Raw genomic sequence first — 13225 nt, forward strand, 5'->3', positions numbered from 1 at the left:
TGATAATCATGTGACCTTAAGATTATCTTGAATAAGCTGGATACTAGGCAGACCCAGTGTAATCATAGGGTCCTTAACAGTAGAAGAAGAGAGCAGACGAGTCAATGTCAGAGGGATGTGTTGTGAGAAAGACTCAACTGGCCATTGCGGGTTCTAAAGACAGAAGAGAGCCATGAGTCAAGGAGTGTGGGCAACTCCTAAAAGTTGGAAAAAGCAAAGAAACATTCTCAATTAAAGTCTCCAAAAGGAATATAGCCCCGCCAACACCTTAATTTTAGCCCAGTGAGACCCATTTCAGACCCCTGACCCCAGATTTGTAAGAGATTAAATTTGTGTTGATTAAAGCCACTAAGTTTATGGTAATTTATTACAGCAGCCAAATGAAATCAAGACTTTCCTCCACTTTCCTTTCCCTCTTCTGCCAGCAGGATGTAGTTGACAGTGAAACCCTGGGTGATGGTTAAGCCACAAGATGGAAGGATCCTGGGCTCCTGAATCACCAAGTAAAGCAAAGTCACCTGCTGACTAAAAACACATATTTTGAACTTATATATGAGAAATAATCCTCTACTGTGTTTGAAAGATGACATTTATTACAACTGTTTATATTATCCCAATGAGTACAACATTCGGCACCTCAGCTTGCTTATCAAAAAGAGAATAGCAATAGTAGCTATTTCGAATAGTTATTGTAAAAATTAAATGTTACTGTATTTAAAGTGTTTAGAATTATTACTGACACACAATAAATATGATACTAATGTTGTCATTAAAACTGCACAGATACAGGGTACCCTGGGGGGCACAGTCGGTTAAGCGTCCAACTCTTGATTTTGCCTCAGGTCATGACCTCAGGGTGGTGAGATTGAATCCTGTGGCTCCATGCTCAGCAGAGTCTTCTTAAATATTTTCTCTCTTGGGATGCCCGGGTGGCTCAGCGATTGAGCATCTGCCTTTGGCTCAGGGCGTGATCCTGGAGTCTGGGAATTGAGTCCCACATCAGGCTCCCTGCATGGAGCCTGCTTCTCCTTCTACTTGTGTCTCTGCCTCTCTGTGTGTGTTTCTCATGAATAAATGAATAAAATCTTTAAAAAAAAAAAAAAAGATTCTCTCTCTTCTCCTCTGCCCTTCCCCCCACTCCCTATCTAGAAAGAATTGTACACACGCATGCACACATACACAAAATTTATAGTATCTCTTGAATATTGTCTCAAACATTCTAAAAGATTGGCTAGTTGGTAGATAGAATCCAGCAATACACTGAAAGAATAATAGCCATGGCCCAAGAGTGGTTTATTTTAAAATACAAAAAAGTTAAATATAGGAAATTTGTTGATATCATCCACAATTAGCAATGAGTAGAGACTAGTCCCTTTCTGGCTCATAAATTAGTGATAATTTTTATATCTTTTTTGGGAGGAGGCTAGTATTTTTCCATAATCACTATGGAATCCATTCAGTATTCCCACAGCACTGAAACACTACAGATTGTGGAAAAATAGCTCAGATGTTAAAATTCTGTGTTTGTTTTTGTTTTTTCTCTATCTAGAGTTTGGGGGATGTGTCAAATTGCAGCTGCCTTTTTCTGTTATGGATGACTTCCCTGGTATCAGGACCCTATGCTTATATACATATACAGTCAGTGCAAGACTAGAAATGTAGCATACAAATAAACATACTCCTTTTATACATGGTGCTAAAATTAACTACAAATAGAAATACTGTCTCCATTAATATTTATTTAGTAGCATATACAGGTGCTTTGAGATTTACATGTGCCACCATAAAGAGGAGCTATTGATTCTCTGATACCAAAATATTTTTTAAAAAATAATTTGATACTGTTATGGAGTGAAGCTCATGTTTGTGAAAGAAATAGCTCAGTCTATAATTTCTACCTTTGGAATGTCTAAGGATAAAATGCTCTCTGGGGAGAGGGATTGTATCCTTGTTGCATACTCCTTGCTGACATTGGTTTTGTTGATATGCTTTCCTGAGTTTTAGGCCTGAGAGGAGACTTTGGTTTGCTGAAATAGTCTGCAACGGGAATTTTCATCTTATTTCTTCTGATAAACAATGGAGGCCTGTTCTCAGCCTCTGAAATAGAAAAAACCTAAATAAGACCAAAACTGAGACATCAAATATAGTTTCTGCCATGTTGTAGTAGCAAATGACATACAAAGCAAAACAACTATATGCAGTTTAGGTGAATCAAATATACCCAAATTCATAAAAGAATCTATTCTTATCTTTCTTACCACCTGCTCATTTTTTTTCTTTTCTTTTCTTTTCCCACCTGCTCATTTTTAATGAGTTACTTGTTCTATGGCATGCAGGATATGTCGTATTCTTTTAAAATCAAACATTATTTAGGAAGGAATGAATTAGAACTGGTGATCTGTAAAGGTGATAGGCAAGGATGGGACCAGTGAGAAAAAGGAAAAGGATCTATGGTCCTGATAGACAAAAAGAAAATAGACAAGCAGATTAAAACAAGTTAATTGTACTCATAAGAGCTTCCTAAGACCTATTTGGTCAGATCCAAGCAGGAATAAGGATTTGGAGAGGCACCAAATATTACCACTGGAGACGAAGAAGTATGACTGTGGGTTCTTAAACAAAACTTCTTCAGGAGCCAACAGGTAAGACATAAAGTTGAGTAATAGAAACCATCACTGTCATTATTTTGTAGTCCTAGGGTGAGGGGTTTGGTAGAAGTCAGGTACGATAGACTATCCTTCGTGTGTCAGAGTAAGGGAGTATTTTCTAACTTCTAAACTGTACTTCTTACTGCCTGTTAGCACATATAGCCTGTTTTGGGTTTAGTTAATACCAACAAAAACTGCTGGAGTTCAGAGTGGCCTCAAAGAATTCTGATTACCATATTATTCCTGGTATAAGAGACACTTGTAGAAATAAGAGAATAGACTTTTGTTTGAGGCTTATGGACATATTCATAACTGCTGCTCTATAGTCATTGTTGCTACACTTGTTTTAAAATCACGAGCTGCCAAACCCACAGGGATGTTTCAGTTGATCCATTCTGGACCAAAGTAGGACATTCTATAGTTCTTGATTCTTCTTGGTCTAAACTGTAGGATGTGGCTGGGCTTCTGGCAGGGACACAAAACTGCTCCTCTTTCTTGTGTTCCATCTTCTCAAAGAGCGTCTGCTTATGGCTGCTGGCCATTTTAATATTTTCTATGGTTGACTTAGTTTCTAGTTAAAATAATTTAGCTTGACAGTTAAGCTATGAAGAACCAAACTCTGAGGTCATTGTCCTTTTATTAGGTCAGTGCAGGGCTTCTCCTGTTGCTGGACTGGCATGACCAGACCTACAATTCCTACTATCCTGCTATCTATCTTACTTCTTAAAGAGTATCTGTCTCTGATGAGGCACTTTGCCTTTCAAAACAAAGTTAAGTTTATGTCAAACTTATCTTAATGGTAAATTCAGCAGATACTGTCCCTTAAGAATAATTAGAAATCATTATTGTATTTTACTGCCTTTAAAACCACAGTCTGTATCCCTAAAAAGTTAAATATTTGTCGGTTTCCCTATACCAACTCAGTAATGATCACAAACTGTACTTAACCTTTTGGTACTTCCTTATTTCCTTCAGATCCTTGACTTGACACTCTAAATAATTGGAGAAAGAGAAAATGAAATTCACAGATACAAACAAGTATTTTCTATAGACTGCACTATCATCAAGCTAAGTATATATGTATCCTAAATATTATATCCCAATTCTTTGTTTTTCAATGCAGATAGTATTAAGTGTACTTTCCAATGAAAAATTCTTCTTTGAGTAAATAGCTGAACAGTGCCTCATATATTATTCACTAACATAGAAAGACTGACCCTATTTCCCAGTGTCCAATTTTATGGAAACTTTAAGATGGAAACAAATTGCAATCTAAAATCTCTGTCTCACTGATTTTTAAAGTGACTTGGGTTTTGAATAGACATTTTTCTCTCAACTTAAGCTTTACCCAACTTTTAATTTTAAAGCAACAAGATTTTCTCTCTTGACTTAAATAACATCACATTTTTCACCATATTATACATATATGTATATATATATATATTCTTCTGTCACTGAAATTATAAGGTTTAAGAAAAATTTCTACTAAAATAATTTCCAATTCCTGTAATAGTTATTTTTTTCCTCTAGCGGCCTCCAGGAGCATGCTAGTGAAAATTAAGTGAAGCCATTTATTTTAATCTAGCATTGTTCTACTCACAAAAAAAATGATACTTGTGTGATATGCATTTGACAAAATATACAATAATAATACAATTTTGGTTTCCTTTATTGCTTCCATTTTTAGGTCAAATTTTAAAAAACTTCATTTTCTTAGATGTCTGGGTGGCTACAATAGGATTTAGAATGATTCTCATATTATGTTTATGAAAAAGAAAGAAAACAAATACACACTCTGGTCATTTACTGAATAAAGAAGAGACTGAAAACATCAGCATGTTTAGTGTTTTGTAAGCTAACAAAAAGAAACTTGAAAGTCCTTCCCTACCATATGCCCTCAAGGTGGCCATTATATCTAATTACCTGGTTGGCTGATGTCCTTCCCTCGATTTGGTCAGCACTTTCAATTTTGCAGGTGAATGTGGGGGAGATTTAACTTTGGGTGGCTTCTTAGTCTCTGCTGCTAGTTCTGCTGAGATGCTTCTTCGTTGAGCCAACAAGTTTATTTCAGCCAGTTCAGCATGAATCAAAGCTGAGATCCACTCTTTTTCTGATTTAAAACAAAGGGGGGTGGGCATGAAGGTTATCATTATCATGTTGGCTAGAAACATGGGATTAGTTCTTTTATCCATCATTTTAGTGTGAAAGGCTGGTAATCTATTTTCTGAGTACGGGTTTATTTGTGAGCCAAAGTTTCTGCAGAAAAGTTGGTTCACATAACCCTGATTTCTGTTGGCCTGTAACTGTAAAGTGCCCCGTGTTCTTAACTCGTTGAGGGATTTGTCCCTGAATGACAGTGGAAATAATTTTTAAATATTGAGAACAAAACCCAGCCTTTCAGGCTGCTGCCACATAAGAAAAGAAAGTATACCTGAACAAAATAATAAGTACTATATGATCTCATTAAAATACAGACTAATAATAGAAGCATATCTGTAAAGATATATACTGAAGTTGTCACTGAAATGATTTCTGCGATGTTTTGATTATTGATTTTCCTGTATTTTTCTCTGGTTCACCTAGGATTCCCTCCCAACAATAAGCATTTATTATTTGTGTATATTTCTAAAAGCTACATCATCGGGGATCCCTGGGTGGCTCAGCGGTTTGGCGCCTGCCTTTGGCCAGGGGCGCGATTCTGGAGACCCGGAATCGGGTCCCGCGTCAGGCTCCCTGCATGGAGCCTGCTTCTCCCTCTGCCTGTGTCTCTACCTCTCTCTCTCTCTCTCTGTCTATCATGAATAAATAAATAAATAAATCTTAAAAACACACACACACACAACTTTATAAGTAAATAAAAATAAAATAAAAGCTACATCCTCAAAAAAGGAAAAAAAAAAAGAACTAAAGGCTCCTTACCTCCAAATACTTCTTTTTTTTAAAAAAAAAAAAAAAGAATATTTATTTATTTATTCACAATAGACAGAGAGAGAGGCAGAGTCACAGGCAGAGGGAGAAGCAGGCTCCACACAGGGAGCCTGACGCAGGACTGGATCCTGGGACTTCAGGATCACACCCTGGGCCAAAGGCAGGCGCTAAACTGCTGAGCCACCCAGAGATCCCCACCCCCAAATACTTCTTGATTGCTTGCCAAGTAGTCTTGAATTCCTGGGTAAAGTACTATTTCCAAAATGTTCCCTATTTAAAAATGTTAGTCTATCCCTAACACACTGGTATTTCCTAACCTTTACTAGTGCAGATTCTCAAAGACCCAGACCAGCATTATGAGCATCATCTGGGAGCTTGTTAGAACTACAAACCCTCAGAAGCTTTGCTGCAGTCTGATGCCCAGCTGGGTTTCAGCACAGCTACTCTCTGCTGTTTATAGCTGTCCCACCTGAGACTGGCATGTTTTCATGGAACAGAACACAAAGGCCCCAAAGGAGGCTGGGAGATGACTGAAGCTGATGGTCTTGATGGGGCACGGGCAGAGCTATTAGAATCCAAAACTTGGATGGCTGTGCTCTGCTGTCTGTACCAGAGAGAGGAAATGGGCTCTGTGCTCAGGTTCAGAGCAGGCCAGAAGATATGCCACACCTGGGGGTGGTACCTGCAAAAGAAGCACAAACCAGCCCTGGACACAAGTGCTTCCCATCACGTGAAGAAGTTTAATTTGGGGCATACCAAACTTCGGGTCATCGAGTGACTGGGTACATGCAGGCAGTTCTAGAGGACTGCAGAGACCTGGATACTGACACACCAAGGAAGGAATAGTGCAGTAGTATCTTTGCAAATCTAAGGTAGAAAACTTCAGATATTGGCACATTCCTACTTTCCGACAATAACCCAAGCTCAGTGTTTGCAAATGCTTATTTTAATCTCACCTTTTGAGCTTGCATGAAGCAGCCACTGGAGAACTTCTGCCAGGGAATCCGTCCGTAAAATGTTACAGAGCTTTGCCAGAATCTGACAGAGAATATTAGAGTTACATAGTGAGCAAATAAATGGTGCAAGTATTATGAGATTTCCTTTACCTTCTCCACTATCTCACCTTCCCAAATGTCACCCTGTACATGAAGCTCAGTTAAGTTAATTGGGATTTCAGCCTGGGAACAGGATTTCAAATAGTATAGAGTAGAATCTTCAAAACAAAACAAAATGTGGCCAAAACAAGTAACAGTTTGGGTTAGGCATTATAGGGCTTTTCTTGTTTTGTCTGCTCTGTACCCACATTTTCCAGAAGAGAGATTAGCTTTTCTTCTTTTGGGGAATGAATCCTTCCCCCTCTGTACCATGGGGTTCTAACTGAGCTTTTCCAGTCACAGAACTGTCCCAGTCTGCACTGCTCCTCTCTATGGTGGATAAATCTAGCTGGAGTCAATTTTAGCTCAGTTCCCTGAACACAGTGGTTGGCCCAATGGGCTAGGAATATAATTCCCTTTTGTCAATCAGAATCCTTCCTTGGCTTTTTTTTTATTTGGAGCTAAGGATGTAAGTGTGAATGATAAAGGAGATAAATATATAAAATAATTGTAAAACAGTTGGACCATAATAAAGTACAAAACATTAAGCACAAGTAATGATGTTTCCAGTTTGACTGTAAATTGTATCTAATCTTAGAATTTAAACGTTTCTGAAATTCGGCCATATATTTGCATCTGCCTACCAAATGTATCCACTCAGATACACTATAGGTACTCTGAACCCAGATTACCTAAAACTAAACCCATCTTTCTCTTCCTAGAGCCTGCTCCAAACTTGGCTCCTCCTCATTCCCCTAACTCGGTGGACAGCATTAGCATACACTGAATAGATGTCCAAGCCAGACCCTGAGATTCATCTTGGACAACTTCCTTGCATCTACAATATGCTGCCAGACAACAAGTTTGGTAAATTCTTTCTTGTGGGATCCCTCGGTGGCGCAGCGGTTTGGCGCCTGCCTTTGGCCAGGGCGCGATCCTGGAGAGCCCGGATCGAATCCCACATCAGGCTCCCGGTGCATGGAGCCTGCTTCTTCCTCCGCCTGTGTCTCTGCCTCTCTCTCTCTCTCTCTCTCTGTGACTATCATAAATAAATAAAAATTAAAAAATTAAAAAAAAATTCTTTCTTGTATTTCTCAAATATCTTCATTTTTTTTATCCCCACAGTCTAAATTATCAGCAGTTCTTGCTTGAGCTACTCTGCAAAATCCTTTTCCCTAGTCTGCCTGAAATTTTTTCTGTTTTTTAAAAATTTCTTATTGAAGTATAGCTGAAATACAAGGTTACATTAGTTTCAGGTGTACGGCACAGTGGTTTGCCAATTCTATACTTTACTCAATGCTCCATGCAGTAAGTCTAGTTACTATGCAGCAATATTACAATATTATTGACCATATTCCCTATGCTGTACTTTTTATCTCCATGTCTTATTTTTTATAATGGGGAGTTTGTATTTCTTAATCTCCTTCATCTGTTTTACTCATCTCCTAACACACCTACCCTCTGGCAGCCATCAGTTCTCTGTATTTAAGAGTCTGTTTGTTTTGTGTTTTATATTCCACATGTAAGTGAAATCATATGGTATTTATTTTTGATTTATTTCACTTAGCATAATACCTTCTAGGTCCACCCATGTTGTCCCAAATGGCACAATCTCATCCTTTTTTATGATAAAGTAATAGCCCAGTGTGTATGTGTGTATGTATGTGTGCATCATATCTTCTTCATCCATTTATCTATCAATGGACACTTGAGATGCTTCTGTTTCTTGGCTATTGTGAATAATGCTGCAATAAACATGGGGGTGCCATATATCTTTTTGAATTACTGTTTTCATTTCCTTTGGATAGTGATAGTGGGATTACTAGATCATATGGTATTTCTAATTTTTAATTTTTTGAGGAAACTCCATACTGGTTTTCACAGTGGCTGTACCAATTTGCATTCCCATCAACAGTGCAGAAAGGCTCCCTGTTTTCCACTTCTCACCAACTTTTTACTGCCTTTTTTTATACTAGCCATTCTGACAGGTATGAGGTGATATCTCATTGTGGTTTTGATTTCCATTTCCCTGATGATGAATGATGTAGAACATATTTTCATGTGTTGTCATAGATTAATTGGCCACATAAGCATGGGTTTATTTCTGGGCTCTCTATCCTGAACCATTGACCTATGTGTCCCTTTTTGTGCCAGTACCATACTGCTTTATTATAGCTTTGTAGTACATCTTGAAATCTGGGATTGTGATACCTCCAGATTTGTTGTTCTTTCTCAAGATTGCCTTGGTTATGCATTGGGGTATGTCAAAAATTTTTTCTGAATCTATTGAGATGATCATATGGTTTTTATCCTTTCTCTTGTTTTGTTTTATTTTGTTTTGTTTTTTAGAGAGGTGGGGGGAGAGTGAGAGAGAGAGAAAGAGAGACAAGGAGAAAGAGAATCTCAAGCAGACTCCACGCCCAGCATGGAGGCCAAAGCAGGGCTCAGTCTCATGACCCTGAGATCATGACCTGAGCCAAAATTAAGAGTACGCTCAACCAACTGAGCCACTCAGGCACCCCATCCTTCCTCTTGTTAATGTGATATACCACATTGTTTGATTTGCAAATATTGAACTACATTTGCATCCCTAGAATAAATCCCACTTGATCATAGTGAATGGTCCTTTTAATGTATTGCTGAATTTGGTTCACTAATATTTTGTTAAGGAATTTTACATTTTTGCTCATTAAGGATATTGGCCTATACTGTTCTTTTTTTGTAGTGCCCTTGTCTGGTTTTGGAATCAGGGTAATACTGGCCTTGTAAAATTAATTTGGAAGGCTTTTTTCCTGTTTTATTTTTCAGAATAGTTTAAGAAGAATAGGTATTAACTCTTTTTTAAATATTTGGTCAAGTTCACTTGTGAAGCCATCTGGTCTTGGGCTTTTGTTTATGGGGAATTTTTTTATTACTGATTTAATTTTGTTACTAGTAACTAGTCTATTCAAACTTTCTATTTCTTCCTGGCTCAGTTTTGAAAGATTGTATGTTTCTAGGAACTTATCCATTTCTTCCATGCTATTCAATTTGTCGCCATATAAATTTTCATATAATTCTTTGTATTTCTGTGGTGTTGGTTGTTATTTGTCCTCTTCGATTTCCGATTTTATTTATTTGAATCCCCTCTCTGTTTTCTCGGTGAATCTGGCTAAAGGTTTATCTACTGAAATATTTCCTTAAAATATTATTAGTTCAATAAATATTTGTGTTTGTCGTTGATCTAGAAGCTAGAGATACAGAATTGAAATTAAAGGACAGAAAAATCTACTGCATTATATTGAGCTTTGTTATATTATTGAGATTTCTGTCCTCAATAATGCCATATTCTAGAAGACGGTAAATTGAATTTTCTCCTAATTTCACAATAAATCAATAGCCATAGCAAAAATAGAAAAAGAGTCTTATGGTATTCCCTAGGCCCCCTCTGACTAGTGGTTTTCTCATCAATATGGTGATTATACCTTGCTCCTAGCTTCTTCTAATTTACAGATCACTCAGTGGTCAACTCTAAGAGAATATAATTATTCCTTTAGTGAGAGGAAGTACAATATGCCCTTTAAGGAACTCTTCTACTCTCTTTTCATTGAGTTTTTTTCTGGAAGGTACTTAGTATATTGGCAAGTGAATTTGATCTATTAAAACTTGATTTTAGGATTTGAGATTATGGATCTAGTGTAGCCCCTACGGTAGGTAGAGCACCCTATTCTCTCTCTAGGGTTTCAGTAGAATTCCTGGTGAATTCAGCAAGGCCTCTCCAGTCTGGCACATCAGAACACTAGCATCTCTAAGCAATGTGCTACCTCCCATTAGTTCTCTTCTGCCAGGTGTCAGAATCTCATCCTGTGCGTGTGCAACTGATGTTGAACTAAAGACTCACAGAACCCTCTCCAGATGGCTGGACCTCATTCTCTCTGCAGATTCCTCTCTTTCAGTATCTTATTTGTAAATCCCAGCCACTTCAGAATCCCCAACTCTAGACTCCGTTTTTTTCTACCGAGTGAAGCTGTGCATCTCTATTTGGGCTCCACTTCTCTGACCCATGATTAGTACTGTGCCCCAGGCTGAAGTCTAGGTTGAATGTGGAAATCATCCCAATTTGTTTGCCTTCTCTTAACTGTCATAAATCTATATTGTCTGTTGCCTAATGCCTTAAAACAGTCTTTTCATGTGTTTTCCCCAGTTACATAGCTGCTTATGGCAGGAAGCTAAGTCTTGGACCTAATTTAACATGTGGAAGCAGAGTACCTTCCCTGCAATTTTGCCTCCACCTTCCAAATTAATTCTGCATATTGTATCTAGAGTGATTTTTCCAGAGTACAAATCTAGATAATTCTTATACTTACAAAATAATTTCAGTATAACTTGGTGTTTAAAATTCTTTAGTAGCTTCCCACAGCACTTCAGATGAACCTGAACACTTCAGTATGGCTTATAAAGTCCTTTATTTCTGGTTTCTGTGTAAGTCTCCAGCCTCATCCCTTGCAGCCTTCTCCCTGCACTCTCTGCATCAGTCGTATTGTTTTTAGTTCCTTGAATAAACAGTGCTCTCACCTCTTAGCCTTTACATATGAAGGTCTCTTGTCTGGGAATGATCTCTTCCATGCTTCTCTTCACCTTTTAATTTTATCTTAAACCTTCTTTGCCCTTGAAGACTCTCAGCTCCAAAATCTCCTCTTACATGTTCTTGCGATGCCTGTACAATCCCTCTCATAAACTATGTGAATGAAGTAATGAACTGTATTCCCAAACTCTAGAATGTTGTCATTGATATTAGATATTTACAAAATAAAGTGTTTGGCAGACTTCTCATGTCAAGAGTAAAGAGACTATTATTTCTATAAATTCAAGATTTGGGGGAGGAAGTCGAAAGACAAGATACTAAGAGACACAGAATTCTGTTTTTCTTTTCCTCTAAAGTAATACTTGTGAAGCTGTATACTCTTTTATACACACCCCTGCACAAATATTTTTTTACTTCATAGCCATTCAGGGTTACCCGCCTGGATAGCAGGAAACTGGAAGATATTTCAGATTTTTTTTTTGTAGAAGGCATGGAAGGTTGGAATACCACTAAAATGAGATCTATTTTTAGGACTCATTTATATAAGCCAGAAATTTTTGGTATGACCTATTTTCTCACTTTACCCTCTCTGTTTTCATTTATTTCACAAATAGCCACCAACTATTTGATAAAATGCCATGCTATGTGTGTCAGTTAATAGTTTTCAAGCGAAGTGATGAGTGCTGACTGAGTTGTAAACAAGATAAATAGGACCTTTTCCTTCAAAGAGTTTACATTTTGGGGGGATCGCTGGGTGGTTCAGCAGTTTAGCATCTGCCTTTGGCCCAGGGCGTGATCCTGGAGTCCCAGGATCAAGTCCTGCATTGGGCTCTCTGCATGGAGCCTGCTTCTCCCTCTGCCTGTGTCTCTGCCTCTCTCTTTCTCTCTCTCTGTCTCTGTCTCTGTCTCTGTCTCTCTCTCTCTCCTCTGTGTCTCTCATGAATAAATAAATAAAATCTTTAAAAAAACAACAACAAAGAGTTTACTTTTTTGTGAATTCTGTATTAATGTCCAGTTAAGTCAATTATCTGTGAGGTAGAAGATGCTTTTGAGAGGAGGGCCATTCAATAGATGCCCAAAGGTCCAGTTCTATAGGATTATGTTGCTTGTCTATTATTGATGTGCTTAAGGAAGTAAGACAGCCTTACTAAAACTGCACTTTTATGGTTTGGTTGAGTTGAGGGCCTATATAGTTAGCTGATTTTCTACAGTTCCACTTTAATCTTGGTAAAACTTTTTAATTTTTGTATTCAACATTCAGTAAATACTTATTTAATAATTACTAGATGCCTAGCATTTGTCTGGGCATGGGAGGGAAAGCAGTAACCAAGACAGAAGAGTGTGAGATCCTATAAGACTTAAATTTTAGTTTGAGTGGGGTGAAAGAGGCAGAGACTATTGAAACAAATAAACATGAACATATGAGATAGGGATGTGAAGCTGTATACTTTAGATTGGGTGCTCAGGGAAAGTATATCTGAGTGACATTTAAATTGAGACCTTAATGGGAAGAAGGTGACCACTGAGAGAATCAAAGAGATTTCTTAGCTGGAAAGTTTCTAAAGGTGGGTAATGAGCAAATTATAGAGAACCGGTGGTGCCGGAGTATATTAGGTAAGATGGACAGTGATTCTGAAGACTCTTGTACTATAGGTAGTCTTTTGCCAGAATCGTAAGGAAATCATGTATAACCACAACACTTGTCTGCAGATATTGTCCTTTCTTCTCCTTTCATTTCCTTCCCAATTTTAATTATCAGCATAATTATACCCACTGCCACTGTACCTTTTTTTTTTAAAGGTTTTATCTATTCATAAGAGACATAGAGAGAGAGGCAGAGACATAGCAGAAGGAGAAGCAGGCTCCCTGTGGAGAACCTGATGCAGGACTTGATCCCAGGACCCCGGATCACACCCTGAGCTGAAGGCAGATGTTCAACCACTGAGCTACCCAGTTGCCCCTATTTACTTTTAAAATAGTTCCTTATCAGG

General features: G+C 38.0%; 1 protein-coding gene across 2 annotated transcripts in view; it reads right to left on the reverse strand.

The window, feature by feature from the left end:
* Window positions 1-573: 573 nt before the first annotated feature.
* The window catches only part of C4H4orf17 (chromosome 4 C4orf17 homolog), a 350583-nt gene continuing 337931 nt past the window's right edge, over window positions 574-13225 (reverse strand). Inside the window, exons 7-9 of one of the 2 annotated variants that reach the window (XM_072755588.1) lie at window positions 6533-6614; window positions 4572-4758; window positions 574-3640 (exon numbers count right to left, since the gene is read on the reverse strand). In XM_072755588.1, the coding sequence (XP_072611689.1) occupies window positions 3592-3640; window positions 4572-4758; window positions 6533-6614 (318 nt within the window). In that variant the 3' untranslated portion in view covers window positions 574-3591. The remainder of the gene's footprint in view (window positions 3641-4571; window positions 4759-6532; window positions 6615-13225) is intronic. The other variant, XM_072755587.1, reaches the window with a different exon arrangement.

The sequence above is a fragment of the Vulpes vulpes genome, chromosome 4, assembly GCF_048418805.1.
Source record: "Vulpes vulpes isolate BD-2025 chromosome 4, VulVul3, whole genome shotgun sequence".
NCBI classification, from domain to species: Eukaryota; Metazoa; Chordata; class Mammalia; order Carnivora; family Canidae; genus Vulpes; species Vulpes vulpes.